The sequence below is a fragment of the Mobula birostris genome, chromosome 18 (assembly GCF_030028105.1).
Source record: "Mobula birostris isolate sMobBir1 chromosome 18, sMobBir1.hap1, whole genome shotgun sequence".
NCBI lineage: Eukaryota > Metazoa > Chordata > Chondrichthyes > Myliobatiformes > Myliobatidae > Mobula > Mobula birostris.
The window spans coordinates 7,603,971-7,621,357 of NC_092387.1; the positions used below are offsets into that span (position 1 = coordinate 7,603,971).

Consider the following 17,387-nt stretch of genomic DNA (forward strand, 5'->3'; position numbering starts at 1 on the left):
AAGTAGTCGTCACAAGCTGGTGTCTTCCTTGCTTGCAGTGGACAACCATGATTACTTCTGTGCCTTGTCGTGCCCTTCGCTCTCCACGGTGTGTTGCAGAAATGCCTTCCTGGCTGTTGGATCTCGCTGTAGATCTGCTGGAACTGACTTCACATTCCTGGACATCCCCATACACCCTGTTTCATTGTACACGTGACTTTACGTGTCCCTATCTCGCTGAGGTGTGATGCCTGTTGAAGAGATTTACCGGGGTGTGGCCGCTGTCCCAGGCAAACAGCAACTTGGAGCCACAGGTGAGAGCTGAGTGTCTGGTGGGGACCAAAGGTGAGTGAGCTGCCCCTGAATGGACATGACAAGCCCCTTCACCAGAGGTGTTACTCTTCCCTGGACACCCCATACACACCCTGTGTCTTTGTGAATGTGCTGAATAAATGAATCTGAATCTGAAAAATCGAGCTGGCACAAAGTTGCAGGGCACGGAATACCTGAGCTGGGATTGGAGAGTGGGGCAGTGAGAGCTGAGGATGTTGTTCGCAAGTGTGGAGCTGGGAGATTGCCGCTGCCTTGCAAGCTGTACACAGGAGAAATGTCCTGTGTTTAAGTCACAGTCCCAAGGCACTCTGCATGCATGTCATGTTTGGAATTTTCCATCAAGTCTCCATTTTTTTTTTTCTGATTTCAAAACACCTTTTTTAAAATATACCCCTCTGAACAGCCTGTTTGGTCATGTACCCTAATTTGCTTTTGTGTCAAACTTTATTTTACTGTTGCTTCTGTGAAGCTTTGTCAGTGATTTTCTGTACTGAAGGATGCCGTAGATAAGCTGGTTTAGTGTGTGACAATAAAGTGACTCGCTGACCCTCTCAATTGGGGTTTGTACCTGAAGGCAGAAACCATGAAGTTCCACTGGGTACTGCCCACCCTGCTGTGTCACGGCGAATATAGGTGGGAGCACCAGAGGGTAGGTAGACAATTTAGATTAAATATGAAACAAGTTTTATTGTATCACTGACATTGTGTTCCTGCTCTGTGTGATTTAATTAATATTTCAGATGGAGCGAGTGTCAAACAAGATGGTGTTTGGGCAGGAATTTGTACATTTGTGTTGTGACGGCGTTAACTGGTGAAACATGCGTAAAGTGCTGGAGGAACTCAGCAGGTCAGGCAGCATCGATGGAGGCAGACTATTTTGGCCAACACCCTTCAGGACCTTATAAAGGGTCTTGGCCCAAAACATCAGCTGCTTATTCCCCTCCTGGATGCCAAACCGCCTGACCTGCTGGTTCCTTCACGGTTTGTGTTGCTGAATATTTCCAGCATCTGCAGAACCTGTTTTTATATTCATCAACAAAACCATGGCACTTCAGTTGGTGGAAGATGCAGATACAGTGAGCTGTAATGAATTGTTCAATGAACATGCACTATAACAAGGAGCTCTGCTGAGAGATGAGGGCAGACTGGTTGGATTTGGCCACAGCACTTGGTGCAGCAGCCCACTGAGGAGAAGCTTCTCTCTTAGAAACTTTACTGACTGTTTGCCACTTCCATTGACTGAAGAGGTGGCCTTGGAGCAAGTGCCTTTATGTTGCTTTTAAAGTGACTGCTTAGCTTGGAGGGTATACTCACTAAACCATTGTTGAGTGATTTTATTATGCTGTTTGTAAAGAGGTTGTATGTTCTCCCTGTAACCTTGTGGGTTTCCTCCACATGCTCTGGTTTCCTCCCACATTCCAAAGACGTATGTAAATTGTGGGCATGCAATGTTGGAGCTGGTAGCATGGCAGCACTTGCGGGCTGCCCCCAGCGCATCCTCAGACTGTGTTAGCTGTTAATGCAAGCAACTCATTTCACAGTTCTGTTTTGATGTACATGACAAATAAAGGTAATCTAACAACATAGTTAGCTGTGTTGACATTTCCAGCTCAGAAGTTTGAGCTGAACAAGAGGATGATTTGTCCTCTAGGTGGGTACCATTTATCTACGCAGTTCACTCCTTAACAACAGATCAGGGCCAGACAGCAGTAGAACTGGTCAGGAAATCATTGAGTTTTTGCTTGACAAACAGCCAGCATATTCTCAAAGAAATGCCATTAAGTCTGCACTATGTGGGCACTGGGTGAAGAAAGCTCATTATGTACCGACTCTCTGTGTAAGGGGACATTGGCGGAATTTAATTGACAGGATAATGCTGTTGGGTTTTAAGTCAGAAGCTGCTGTCCTTGAGAAGGTAAGTGGGATCAAGCTGTGTCATCTTTATCTGTGTTTACTGTCCTCCCTGCCTGCCCGCCCGCTTGTTCTGTTCAAGGTCTTTCTGTTTGTGTTCTGTATCCCCACGTCATGTCTCTCTGTCAGGGTAGGTAGTTAATTATCGAAATATCTGCAAGCATCGGCTGCTGGGATTTCAACACTCCAGCCTCTGCCCTTAAAGGCACTGGAAGCTGATGGCTTTTTGTTTACTGTTGTTTACCGAGGCCAGGTTGCCTCCCCCCAGTGATCTCATTCGTTTGGCAATAGGAAGTTGCCATTCAACTTTTAAAGAGGGCGTACGGCAAGCTTGCCTTTATTACTCGAGGAATTCAGGGAAGTTACATCTGCAGCTTTATAAAACTCTTGCTAGGCCACAGCTGGAGAATTGCATTCAGTTCTGGTCACCCCACTCCAGGCAGGATGTCGAGTCTTTGAGGACAGTGCAAAAGAGAAATACCAGGATATTGCCTGGATGAAGAGGTTGAGCAAATGTAGGTCATTCTCTCTCGAGCGGCAGAGGCTGAGGGGAGACCTGACAGAGGTTCATACGGTAATGAGGGGCACGGGCAGAGTAGATAAGACAGGGATCAAAATGTCTAAAACCAGAGGGCATGCATTTAGGTTCAAAGGAGGTGTGCAAGTTATGTTTACAGAGTGGTGGGTGCTTAGAATATGTTGCCGGGTTGGTGGTGGAGGCAGATATAATAGATGCATTCAAGAGGCACATGACCATCCAGGAATACAGAAAGAGGTGTAGGCAGAAAGGATTAGTTTAGTTGGATATTTGATAACTAATTTAAATGTTTCAGTACAACATTGTGTCCAGGTTCCAGTTCCTGTTCCTGTTCCTTACTCTCTTGTTAATCCCACTCAGGAAGTCGAGTACCTGATCTGATATCCAGAATCCTGCAGTTTGTTGGAGGGAGCTTTTTCTTGGGATTGTAAACTGTGCCCCACATCTTTCCTCTGCCGAGATGAGCTTACCAACACACCGAGCTACTCTGGTGGATGACTGAGAGCCCGTGAAGGAGAAGGAGGAAACATCTGAAGCATTCAGGAGTTTGGATGGCATTGAAAGATCACTGAGCTGAAGATTTAGCTGCTTCTCTCTGTGCAGATGCCGACCAACCTGCTGAGCATTTTTAGTTTTCTTTTCGTTCCGATTTGTATCCATTTATATTCTTTTCTTCAGGGTAGAAATGTCAAACAACAGATGACCTGCTTTTAAGGTGGATTGGGTGGGGGTGAGGTTTAAAGGTGAAGTGAGGGGCAAAGAGTGATAGTGCTTGGAATGCGTTACCAGGAATCAGGCAGTTTGGTGGAGTTTGAGGCTTTTCAATAGATATGTTATTGTGTAAGAAATGAAGGAATATGGATGATGCAGAGGAAGAGGACTTTTAGCATGAATTGACATCAAGATTAGCACAACGTTGTGGGCTGAATGACCTTTCCTGTGCTGTGCTGTTCTACGTTCTGTATTTTAGCTTCAATAGTTTTTGGCTGCCAAGGTCCATACATCAAATAATGATAACTTCAAGCATAAGTGATTGGCTGCATCACACGTTAGTACACCCTGAGGTTGTGAGTGACTTTATTTCTCTAAATTCCGATAGTCCATTGAATAAATGACACGATCAGGATCAGGGCTGTTCATGGTCTTCTACATTTGGGTGCACAAGCAGCGGGAGCAAATCACGGTATCTTGAGTATCTTCCACCATTCACCACAGTCGTGATCTTGGTTTCAGCTACACTTTCATCCCTGCTGGAAAAATGCTGGTATCTATTATTAAGGAATTAGAGGCAGCGCTGTTGGAGAATGCTAATAGAATTGTCGCTAAAAGGGAAATCGTGTTTAATAAATCTATTCAAAAATGTTCTTGTATAGCAAGCAGAATACATAAGGGTGAGCCATTGATGTGTATTTTGACTTTCAAAAGGCCTTTGATAATGTGTCACACAAATTATTAAAGTTATCTGTTGAATCATATGTTGTGAAATTTGTTATTTTTGTGGCAGCATTACAGTGCAAGACATAAAATTGCTATAAATTACAGTAAGAAATAGTACAAAAGAGGATTGGCAAGGTGGGGTTTATGGACCATTTAGAAGTATGATAGCAGAGGGGAAGAGGTTGGAGGGGCAGCATAGTGGGGGCTCGTGTAACGCTATTACCAATGCCAATGACTGGGGTTCAATTCCCACCACTGTCGGTAAGGAGTTTGTACATTCTCCCCGTGACCACATGGATTTCTCCCGGGTGCTCTGGTTTCTTCCCACATTCCAAAGCCATATAGGTTAGGGTGAGTTCATTGTGGGCTTGTTATGTTGGTGCCGGAAGCAAGACAACACTCGTGGCCTGCCCCCCAGCACATCGTCAGACCATGTTGGTTGTTACGCAAATGACACATTTCACCTGTATGTTTTGACATTTTGATGTACATGTGACAAACAAAGCTTATCTTTCATCTTTAAACATTGAGTGCGAGACTTTAGTCGTCTGTACCTCCTCCCTGATGAGAAGAGAGCATGTTCTGGGTGGGGAGGGTCCTCAGTGATGAATGCCACCTTCTTGAGGTCTCACCTTTTGAAGATGTCCTCAGTGGCAGGGCGTGGGGTGGTTGTGGCTGAGTATCCAGTCCTCTGGAGTCTCTTTCAATCCTGTGCGGTGATTCAGCCAGTCAGAATCAGTACATCTGTAGAAATCTGCTAGAGTCTCCGGTGGCACAGCTACTCTCCTAGTGAAGTATAGCCATTGGCATGTGAATGTTTACTGTAGGATTGATCCTCTGAGCTGTTGACGACAAGGAACTTGGATTTTTTTTCACCACTGACACCTCAGTGAGATCTGGTGTGTGTTCTACAGACTTCCCCTTCCTGAAGTCCGCAATCAATATCTTGGTCTTACTGACATGAGAGCAAGATTGTTGTTGCGTCTACACTCAAGCAACCGATCTGTCTTGCTCCTGTATACCACCTCAGTGCCATCTGAGACTGTGCCAACAGTGGTGCTGGCAGGCACACAGTGATGAGTACAGACAGAGTAGAGCAGAGGGCTAAGCACACAACCTTGAGGTATGCCTGTGTTGATTGTCAGCAAGGAGGAGATGTTGTTAAAGATCCTCACCAGCTGTGGTCTCTCAATGAGGAAAGCAGGGCTCCAGTTGCAGCTGGGGGTATAGAAGCCCAGGTTTTTATTTATTTAGAGATGCACCATGTTGACGGGCCCTATCGGCCCATTGAATCCGCACCATGTGATCAATTAACATACTAATAATAAACACAAGATTCTGCAGTTGCTGGAAATCCAGAGTAACACACACAAAATGCTGGAGGAACTCAGCAGGTCAGGCAGCATCTTTGGAGAGGAGTAAAGAGCCAATGTTTCGGGCAAAGTCCCTTCATTAGGACTGTTCATCAAATAAGCTGCCAACGAGTATGTATTTGGAATGTGGAAGAAAACTGGAGCACCTGGAGGAAACCCACATGGTCGTGGGGAGAACACAGACAGTGGTGGAAATTGAACCGGTTCTGCTGGCGCCGTAACAGTATTACACTGACCACCACGTTACCTTGCCACCCAAAGCTTATTGTTTAGTATAATGGTGTTGAACACCAAGGTGTAGGCAATAGACAGCAACCGAATGCAGATGTTGCTATGTCCAAGTGATTGAAGGCCGAGTGGCGAGGCAATGGGGTTACATCTGCTGTGGACCTATTGTGACAATAGACAAATTGCAGTAGGTCCAGGGCCTTGCCAAGGCAGGAGTTGATTCCCACCATGACCAACCTCTCACAGTAGATGAGAGTGCGGCTGGCCACCACCCTGCTTTTCCTGCTCTTCTTGGATACTGGCTGATGCCCTTTTGAAGCAGGTGGGAATCTCCAGCTGCAGAAGTGAGTAGATGTCCTGAAAACTGCAGGTGAAGTTCAAAGTAACTTTATTAATCGAGTATGCGTATGTCACCATACACAACCCTGAGATTAATTTTCTTGCAGGCATTTATAGTAAATACAAGAACCACAGTAGAATCAATGAAAGACTGCCTCCAGCAGGACAGACAAATAACCAGAGTGCAAAAGACAACAAACTGTGCAAATACAAAAAAAAATAAATAAATAAACAATAAATATCGAGAACATGAGATGAAGAGCCTTGAAAGTGAGTCCATAGTTTGTAGGAGCAGTTTAGTGTTTGGGTGAGTGAAGTTATCCCCTCTGGTTCTGAGGGTCTCGACCTGAGTCATTGATTGTCCATCTCCTCCCACAGATGTTGCCTGGTCCACTGAGTTCCTGCAAATGTTTTACTTTTTGAGAGGGCTGATGTTGTTGCAGCTTTAATATCCCAACATGCATTGAAAATGGGTTAACAGGGGGAAGGTGAACCAGGGATAAAATGGCTTGTTTTTAGTTTAAGTCTGTGACCAGTAGAGTGCTCTACAGGCATTGAAGCTGGGGCCCCATCAGTGATCTGAATGAGGGGAGTAAGTTTGCTCATGACAGAGAGATAGATGCTATAGTTGACTGTGAGTCATTTGCTGGGTAAGTGAATGGGAAGGACATGACCTTTTAGAATATGTTTTAGTACAAGAAATAGACCTTGGGATTTGTGTAAAGTAATAGAACAGATTAGCTTTATTTGTCACATGTACATTAATTAAAACATACAGTGAAATATGTTGTTTGCATTAACACGGTCTGAGGATGAGCTGAGGCTGTCTGCAAGTGTTACCTTGCTTCCAACGCTGACTTAGCATGACCACAATTTACTAACCTGTACGTATTTGAAATGTGGGGGGAAACTGGAACAACAAAACAAATCCATGCAGTCATTGGAGAACGTACCTCTTGCCCCGCGTCCCTCCCCAGGCCCCTCCCTCCACGGGCCCCTTTGAATGAACATCTACCGCTTCCTCAGGCAGCTTGTTCTATACTCGCACCACCCTCTGGGATTTTCCTGTAAACATTTCACCTTTCAACTTATGACTTCCTGTTCTAGTCTCACCCAATATTGTTGTTTCAGTGTCCTCTAGGAAATGGAATTTGCTCTCTGTTGGTAATTCTTTGCCAACGTGATCAGTGTCATCCCACCTAAACCTTTGTGACATTTAGTCTGAGGCCATGACTGAACCACAGAAAATACCGGCTGAGGTATGACTGATAAAACCAGAAGATATAAGAGCAGAATTAGGCCAGTCAGCCCATTGAGTCTGTTCCACTATTCTGTCATAACTGATTTATTATCCCTCTCAGCCCCATTCTCCTGCCTTCCTCCCATAACCTTTGATGCCCTGACTAATCAAGAGCCTATCAACCTCCACTTTAAATATACCCAATTACTTGGCCTCCACAACTATCTGTAGCAATGAATTCCACAGATTCACTACTCTCAGTCTTAAGAAATTCCTCCTCATATCTGTTCATAAGGGATGCCCTTCTGTTCTGAAGCTGCGCTGATGAACTAGATGCAATGATTTATTCTCTTTCAAACATATTCCAAAGATGCTGGCTTTTAAGGTAAAAGTTCCATTCCTTTGAGAATCTATTGTGATGTGGCATTTAGTCAAGGATTCTCTTCGATTGGTGTTGCTCTAAATGTTATCTGCGCTTTCAGAAGTTACTGAGCCTCGTGCATTCTGTGCCCAATGAGGAGGGGCTGACATTATAAGGGTTGATCACTTCAATATCTCCAGTTGTTGCTGTGCTGTCCTAATGGACATCAGTGTTGTCAGCTGGAGAAAGCTTCATATTTACTACCCATTCAATCTGAGCCACAGGGAGCATCTCACTGGGAATTCTGAGCTGTCAGAGACAGCATTGTCTGCACTCATTTGGTTTGTAATTGATTAGTAAGATTGAAAGAGTGCACAGAAAATTTACAAAGACGTTGCCAGGACTTGACTTGAGTTATAGGGAAAGCTTCAATAGGTTAAGACTTCATTCCCCTACACTCCTGGGAATGTGGAGAGACTCAACAGAGGGGCATAAAACTAAGAGGGGTAGAGATAGGAAAAATGCAAGCAGGCTTTTTCCAACGAGGTTGGGTGTGACTAGATCTGGAGGTCATGGGTTAAAGATGAAAAGTGAAATGTTTAAAGGGAACATGAGGAACATCTTCACTCAGGGTAGTGGGAGTGTGGAATGAGCTGCCAGTGGAAATGGTAGTTGCGGGTTTGATTTCAATATTTAAGACAAATTTGGATAGGTACATGGATGGGAGGGGAATGGAGGACTATGGTCCAGGTGCGAGTCAATGGGACTAGGCAGATTAATAGTTTAGCATGGACTAGGTGGGCCAAAGTTAGTTCCTGTTGAGATTGACATGGTTTGTTATGCTGTAGGTCTTAGAAAGAACCTCGTCACTAGCTCATTGACAGTTAGGGATAGCATCTTATTTTTGCATTGTCATGTAATATTAAACACAATATTCTGCAAATCCTGGAAATTCGAAGCAACGCACACAAAATGCTGGAGGAACTCAGTAGGTCAGGCAGCATCTATGGAGGGAAATGAACAACCGATATTTTTGGTTGAGACTCTTTATTAGTTCTGGAAAGGAGATGGGAGGGGAATGAGTACAAGCTGGCAGGTAATGGATGAGACCAGGTGAGGGGGTAGGTAGGTGGGGGAGCGGGATGAAGTGAGAAGTTGCGAGGTGATAGGTGAAAGAGGTAAAGGGCTGAAGAAGAAGAAGAGATCTGATAGAAGAGAGTAGATCATGGGAGAAAGGGAAGTGGGGTAGGTGTATATTACAAGTTGTGCACAAAATTCTCATGATCAAAATAATTGAAGTGTGATAGTTCACTTGTATAATGCAAGGGATGTGGTCTCAGTTGCTGTTTGTCTTTCTCTTGGACCATAATCAGAGAGAATATGTAACCCCAAGATGGACTTGGGTCCCAAGAGAGAGACAGCAAGAGACTGCCAGTCTCTTCACCGCCTCTTCATACTGGCTTTTTCTCTCTATCTTTCAGACCAGGTAAATGGTTTCAACCTGAAACATGTAAATTTCCCTCCATAGGTGCTGCCTGACTTGTTGAGTTCCTCCAATTTTTTATGTGTTGCAACAGATCTCACAGGGTTGGGAGCTTGGTGGGATGATAACATACCAACTAGCTGTAGCACTACAGCCGGGTTAACAGGTTAACGCCAGATTGTTGCAAGTTGTGGGCATTTACTTATGTAACTGAGTCACAATTTGAATCAGAATTAAGTTTATCATCGACTGTATGGTACAGTGGTATTAGAAAGTTTGTGAACCCTCTAGAATTTTCTCTATTTCTGCATAAATACGACCTAGAATGGGATCAGATTTTTACATAAGTCCTAAAACTACAGGGAACCCAATTAAATAAATAAATAACACAAAAAACATTATACTTGTTCATTCACTTATTGAGAAAAATGATCCAATATTACATGTATTTGTTGGAAGAAGTATGTGAACCTCTGCTTTCAGTAACTAGTGTGACCCCCTTGTATAGCAATAACTTCAACCAAACATTTCCAATAAATGTTGATCAGTCCTGCACATTGACTTGGAGGAATTTTAGGCCATTCCTCCTTATAAAACTGCTTCAACTCTGGGATGTTGGTGGGCATCCTTGCATGAGCTGCTCGCTTCAGTTCCTTCCACAACATTTCTATAAAATTAAGGTCAGGACTTTGACTTGGCCATCCCAAAACACAAATTTTCTTCTTTTTAAATCATTCTGTTGTTGAATTACTTTTGTCTTTTAGATCATGCGTTATCCAACTTCTATTAAGCTTCAGGTGATGGACTGTTACCCTGACATTCTCCTGTAAAATGTCTTGATAGAGTTTTGAATTCATTGTCCCGTCGACAATTGCAAGCTGTCCAGGCCGTGAGCAGCAAAGCAGCCCCAAACCACGATGCTCTTTACACCTTGCTTCACAGTTTTGATGTGGTTTTGGTGTTGGTGTGCAGTGCAGTGCCCTTTTTCCTCCAAACATAGCAATGTACATTTCTGCCAAAAAGTTTGCTTGTTTCATTTGTCTGCAGAACATTGTCCCAGAAGCATTGTAGACCATCCAAGTGGTCTTTTGCAAACTTGAGACATACCGAAATGTTTGTTTGTTTGCTTGCTTGCTTTGGAGAGCAGTGGTTTCCTCTGTGGTGTCCTTCCACGAACACCATTCGTGTTGTGTTTTTTTTTAATGGTGGACACATGAACAGAGACTTCAGCAAGTTAGCAATTGTGTTCTTGGTGTGATCTTTGCAGGATGTCCACTCATAAGGGGAGTAGCAACAGTACTGAGTTTGCTCCATTTGTAAGCAATTTCTCTTGCCATGGAGTAATGAACACTCAGGTTTTTAGAAAGGCTTTTGTAGCCTTTTCCAGCTTTGAGCATCTCTACAATTCTTCTTCTAAGGTCCTCTGAGTTGTTTTGATTGAGACGTTGTGCACATAAACAGATCTTTCTTAAGAAGAGCAAGCTCTGTCAGTAACCTAACTTTGTGTGTTTTTTTTATATAGAGCAGGGCACCTCTACAACCCTCACCTCCAATTGCAAATCATTGAGTGGAACACCTGACTCCAAATAACTTTTGTTGAATGGATTACCCCAGAGTTCACATACTTTTTCCAACAAATACATGTAATATTGGATCATTTTTCTCTCATTATAAATGATTTTTGTGTTATTTATTTAATTGGGTTCTCTCTCTATTTCTAGGACTTGCATGAAGATCTGATCACATTTTGGGTCATATTTATGTAGAAATAGAGAAAATTCTATACTTTATAGCACCACCATATACTGTATCATGAACTTTGTTGCTTTGCAGCAGTAGTATAGTGCAATACATGATAAAATTACTAAAAGAAATTAAAAAGTAATAGGACGTGCAAATAGTGAGCTAGTGTCATGGGTTCATTGTCCATTCAGAAATCTGATGGCTGAGGGGAAGAAGCTGTTCCTAAAATGTTGATTGTGTGTCTTCAGGCTGCTGTACCTCCACCTTGATAGACGCAGTGGAAAGAAAGCATGTCCTGGGTGGTGTGGGTCCTTAATGACAGAAGTGTAAAACTGATTGTGAAAGGGTGGTACATGAAGACCAGGACCCCAAAAGGTGCTGCCTCAGAGAGGACCCCATCATCCAGGACATGCCTTCTTATTGCTACCATCAACGGGGGGATACCAGCGGCTGAAGACACACTCAGCTTCAGGAAAAGCTTCTTCCCGTCTGCCATCAGATTTCTCAATGGACAATGAACCCATGAATTTCTGAATGTAATTTTTTTGTCATGTATTGTGCAGTACTGCTGCAACAAACAACTCATTTCACAACATATACCAGTGATATTAAACCTGACACTGATTTCATTCTGATTCTGAGCCTTTGGCCTAAAGGCTGATTTATACTTGTGTGTACCAGCTTACACCGTAACCTACGCAAGTGGGCTACGCCATTGTGAGCATTTATACTTGTGCATTGGTGTGTCTGTGTCGCTCTGCAATTCGCGCACGTCATGCATGCACACACAGCTGCCCTTGCAAGGCTTCACGGTCATGGTAGTCTTTCTCGGGGTAAACAAGTTTAAAGTTAGTGTCTTTTTTCATTAAAGCGAAATATGTCCTCCATAATTTTGGAGGTCTGTAAAGCTTTATGGAAAGCATTGCAGCCAGTGTTCCTTCCCTGCCCTTCAGTCGCCCAATTGGAAGCTATTGCAGCGTAGGAGGAAATGCGATGCTACCAAGCAGACCAATCACAGTTTTGCGGTCTGCGTTGCCGCGACGTGTAGTTACATTTTGGGAGAGGTTCGCGTCAGGCTACGGCATAGGGATCCGTATAGGCACTGCGTAGGGTTTGCGGCTACGGCGTCGATTTGACGCACAGGTATAAATCAGCCTTAAGTGACACCAACGTGTTCAGTCCAAGCATCAGTGAGGATTCTTTCAATCACTTGACGGAAACAGTAGCTGGAGTCGGCCAGTGTTGTAACTGCTGAATGTCAGTGTTAAGTGAGGACACACATTCCCGGACAGGTTGGCTGAGGCTCTTGGCTGCCCCCCCCCCCCCAGCTGTGAGCTGAAGGACTGTAGTGACGACAGTCTTTCATTTCAGAACAATAAGATGCCAGGGAGAGCTCAGTGAACTGCAACAGCATCCCCGGATTTACCACCCTCCTTTTGCTCACTATGGAGAGGTTAGTGCAACAATAGACTGTGTCATGTGACATTCATCTATTGTTCCTTGTGTTCATGAACTCCATTTCCTGACAGAGCTCCATCTCTGATTCTAATCACAATGAAAATCATGACACTCACTAATGTGTCTGGACAAGATCCTCCATCAGAATTAAGTTTCATCGTTTTAAATTCAAGCAATTCTCTCTTTCTGTAAATCTATGGCCTCTCATCTATTGATATCTCTTCAGCACTTTACCCTTTCCAGCTATCATTTCCTATCTTCTCTCTTCATTCCCTTTCCCTCACTCACCCACCTTGCCCTTCACTTGTTCTCACCTATCAGCTGTCAGCTTGTACTCCTCCTTCACCCCCTGCTTTCTTATTTGGCTTCTTCTCTCTTCATTTCCAGTCCTGATGAAGGGTCTCAACCCAAAACATCAACTGTTTATTATCCTCCATAGATGCTGCCTGAACTGCTGGGTTTCTCCAGTGAGCCAAGCTGCCAAGTTTTCCAGCATCTGTACAACTTCTCCTTATAACACCTTTCTATGATTTGGGCTCAGTTTTTCGTTTTCTGATAGTAGAGACTGCCTTTGTGGGCATCTTCCACTGACCTACTTTTCCCAACACAAAAGGACACAAACTAATTCTTCCTTCCATTTTGACTCATTTGGTTTTGCCTTATCACAGATACCCCCTTTCAGAATCAGAATAAGAATCGGGTTTAATGTTGCCAGCCTATGTGGTGATGCGGCAGCAGTACATTGCAATACAAAATAAAAACTGTAAATTACAGTAAAGTGTGTGTGTGTGATTAAGATGCCAGGGAGAGCTCAGTGAACTGCAACAGCATCCCTGGCAATCTGACAGCAGAAGGGAAGAAGCTATTCCTGAATCTTTGAGTGTGTGCTTTCAGGCTCCTATGCTTCCTCCCTGTCGGTAGCAATGAGAAGAGGGCATGTCCTAGGTCAGCGGTCCCCAACCACCGGGCCGCGGGGAAACGATATGAGTCAACTGCACCTTTTCTCATTCCCTGTCATGTCCACTGTTGAACTTGAACGCACACGAAGTCATCAGTCGGTCATTAACCTGCAAGTACTCGATGAGTAAAAACAAACGTTGCTTGAGAGTTTCTTTGGAAGAGATGGTAGGGGACATAAAAGGCCTAAGGATGACAATAATGCAGAGACAGCTGAGGCCGAGGCTGGAAAAAAAAAGAAAGCTTCCTTCGACAGAAAATACGGCGAGTCGTACATAATATATGGTTTTATTGCGACTGGTTACTCGCACACTCCAAGTCCCCTATGTGTCATATGTGGAGACAAGCCCCTAAAACTGCTTCGGAACCCTGAGTCCAAGCACCCTGCACTTAAAGGCAAACCCGTTGAGTTTTCTGAGTGGAAAAAACGTGAGCAAGCAAGTGCTGAGAGCCACCACATCCACAAATGCTGCTGCTCTGAGAGCATCGTACTTAGTGGCTGGCCGTATTGCTAAGGCTAAAGAGCCTTTCACTGTTGGTGAAGCATTGATTCTGCCTGCTGCCAAGGACATGTGCCGTGAACTGTTGGGAGAAGCTGCAGCTAACAAGATGACACAGGTTTCTCTCTCAGCTGCCACGGTTTCAAGGAGAATCAATGACATAGTCATAGTCATAGTCATACTTTATTGATCCCGGGGGAAATTGGTTAAATAGCGGAGGACATCGAAGCACAGCTGTTGGAACGGCTTAACGAGTCTGGTTTTACTACCCGAGTCAAAGAGGTTGCTCCTGAATGCCAGTCTACGCACTGTGTCACACACTGGGAAATGCTGGCTAGCTGAAAAATGTCACCTGATCTTAACAACGTATTGAGTGCGTTGTTGAAGTTATCAATCACATCAAAGCAAAAGCCCTTAACTCACGTCTGTTTGAGCAGCTTTGTGAGGAAATGGATGCAGAGCACAAAGGCCTTCTTTTACACACTGAAGTCAGGTGGCTATCAAGGGGGAGAGCCCTGGCCAGGGTTTTTGAGTTAAGAGACCAGCTACAGAGATTTCTTTCAAGAAGAAAGTCACCACTGGCAGTACTCTTTAGTGACGAGGAGTGGATAGCAAAACTCGCTTATCTGTCTGACATCTTCAACCTGCTCAATGAACTCAATTTGTCACTTCGGGGGAGAATGACAACTGTCTTCAAGTTGGCAGATAAAGTGTCTGCTTTCACAGCCAAACTGGAACTGGAGGGTCAGCGAGTGGATAGGGGCATATTTGACATGTTCCCAACATTAACTGGGATTTTGGGAGAGACTGAGGCTCACAGCTGGTGCACGAACACCTGTCTTCGCTGTCGACAGAATTCGAGCGTTACTTCCCAACCGCAAATGACCCAAGTCCTGCAAAGGAATGGGTCCGTGACCCATTTGTGAATGTCCCCGGTGAATCATCCATGTCAGCGCGGGAAGAAGATCAACTCAAGCTTGCAAATGACGGCGGGCTGAAAAGTATGTTTGACATAACATCTCTGCCGGCATTCTGGATCAAAGTCAAGGCTGAATATCCTGAGATAGCCACGAAAGCACTGAAAACGTTGCTTCCATTTCCAACATCATATCTCTGCGAAGCGGAGTTTTCTGCAGTGAATGCAACGAAAACTAAATTGCGGAATAGACTGGACATAAGGAACCCCCTTATGACATAATTGACTTATCACTATATTCATGCGAGGAAAATATGCGCTGTGTGTTTAATATTAAATTTGTTAGATACACCCTTTTAGAAACAAAATTAAGTGTATTAGCCACTGATAAGTGACTTATAATTGACTTATCACCTATATTCCGGTCGTGATTAACACCTCCCCCTCCCCCCCCACCGGTCGGCCAGTCCGCAAGAATATTGTCAATATTAAACCGGTCTGCGGTGCGAAAAAGGTTGGGGACCCCTGTCCTAGGTGATGGGAATCTTTAATGATGGATGCCACCTTTTTGAGGTATTGCTCCTTGAAGATATCCTGGATGCTGGGGTGGGGAGTGTGGCAGTGCCCATAATGGAGCTGACTGAGTTTACCACTTTCTGCAGCTTCTTTCAATCCCGTGGAATGCCCCCCCCCCGCCATACCAAACTAGCCTGTTAGAATGCTTTACATCTATAGAAATTCTGTGAACGTCTTTGGTGATGTACCAAATCTCCTCAAACTCCTTATGAAACATAGCCGCTGTCAATCATTCTTTGTAACTGTTTCAATATGTTGGGCCCAGGGTATATCCTCAGAGATATTGACACCCGGGAACTTGAAATTGTTAACTCTTTCTACTTCAGATCACTCGATGAGGACTGGGGTGTGTTTCCTCTTATTTGTTCTACTCACCCTTCCCTGGCCTTCAGTGCTGCTGGAAGCTAACTTGATTTTCTCATTCCCAAGAATGACAATGAACATGGACCTGGAGCATTGACTCCAATTTTCTTTCCAAAGATGCTGTCGGACCTGCTGAGTGTTTCTAGTATTTTGCTCATTCCACTGTTTGCACCCATCCTAGAGTCTCTCATTTCCTCTCTCAATCCTTCTGCATTACTTCCTTCCTTTAAGATGCTCCTTAAAATTGTTCTGTTTGATCCTCGATCCAGATACCTGACTTTTGAAGTAAAATTATGTCGATTTGTGTTCCTGTTTCAGTTGCTGTATAAGTACAGGTATCTGATCCTGTGCCTGACTGAGTCGTGTATCACTGAGGTTTGTCCATCTGCACTGAAGTAGCTGTCATGTTGTCAGTGCATTGAGTTTGTCGTCTGATGAAACTGGTATTGCAGTGTGGATTGATGGTGACCTATTGATCGGACACATTCAAAAAGGATGTGATGGCGTTGGAGAGGGTCCAGAGGAGGTTTACGAGAATGATCCCGTGAATGAAAGAGTTAACCATTCACTTAATGGTTCTGGGCCCGTACTTGATGGAGTTCAGAAAATCGAGGGTTTGAGGGCAGGAGGTATCTCATTGAAATCTATTGATTATTGAAAGGCCTAGATAGAGTGAACAGGTAGAGGATGTTTCAAATAGTGGGGAAGTCTAGGGCCAGAGGGAACAGCCTCAGAATAGAAGGTCATCCCCTTAGAACAGAAATGAGGAGGAATTTCTTTAGCCACAGGGTTATGAATCTGTGGAATTCACGGCTACAAATGGCTATGAAAGCCAAGTCATTGAGTATATTTAAAGTAGAGGTTGATAGGTTCTTGATTAGGATGAGTGTCAAATGTTACAGGGAGAAGGCAGGAGAATGGAGTTGAGAGGGGAAAATAAATTAGCCATCATTGAATGACGGAGCAGACTTGATGGACCAAATGGCCTAATTCTGCTTCTATGTCTTAGATCTTCTGATCTTTGGATAGAATGATGCTGGGCAACATTTAAAACTTATTTTTTCTCTCTTTCCCTCAGGGTTTGTTGCATCCAGCACTAGATTCTGCACGAGGAACACGACATCATGGTTTGGTGGAGAGGGTTCAACGTGATCGAAGTCACTTAATGTCTCCTCACCGCCGTCAGTCGCCAATGGATAAACATGGACGCCAAATATCCTTGACCATTTTCCTGTCTCTTCCCACACTTCCATTTAATTGATGGTCTTAGAAACATAATGTTTTACTTGGATCCTGGAGGATTCTAAAATATTCAATTGCTGAAACTACTTGCATTGCAGCTGTATAAAACTTTGATTTGTCCACATTTTGAGTATTGTGTATAGATCGGGTCCACACACCATAGGAAGGATATGGAGGCTTTGGAGAAGGTGCAGAAGAGTTTCAGCAGGATGTTGCCTTGATTGGAAATTTGACAGACTGGTGCTGTTTTCCCCAGAGTGTCAAAATTTGAGGGGCAGCCTGAAAGAAGAATGTAAGTTAGAGAGGCATAGAATGAGTAGATAGTTAGCCTTTTCACAGGATGTTTCCTTAAAGATTGTCATATCCAGTTGGTGGCAAGGGTCGTGGTGGTGGGGTGTTTGGAGGGTCGT

General features: G+C 44.1%; 1 protein-coding gene across 4 annotated transcripts in view; it reads left to right on the top strand.

The window, feature by feature from the left end:
* The window catches only part of crtc3 (CREB regulated transcription coactivator 3), a 107,452-nt gene that overhangs the window by 47,047 nt on the left and 43,018 nt on the right, over window positions 1–17,387 (top strand). For 2 of the 4 annotated variants that reach the window (XM_072282130.1, XM_072282131.1), the window contains exon 3: window positions 16,814–16,948. In XM_072282130.1, coding sequence (XP_072138231.1) covers window positions 16,814–16,948 — 135 coding nt within the window. Of the gene's footprint in view, window positions 1–7,283; window positions 7,398–9,112; window positions 9,226–16,813; window positions 16,949–17,387 lie in introns of those variants that run through there. The other 2 variants (XM_072282132.1, XM_072282133.1) reach the window with 2 other exon arrangements.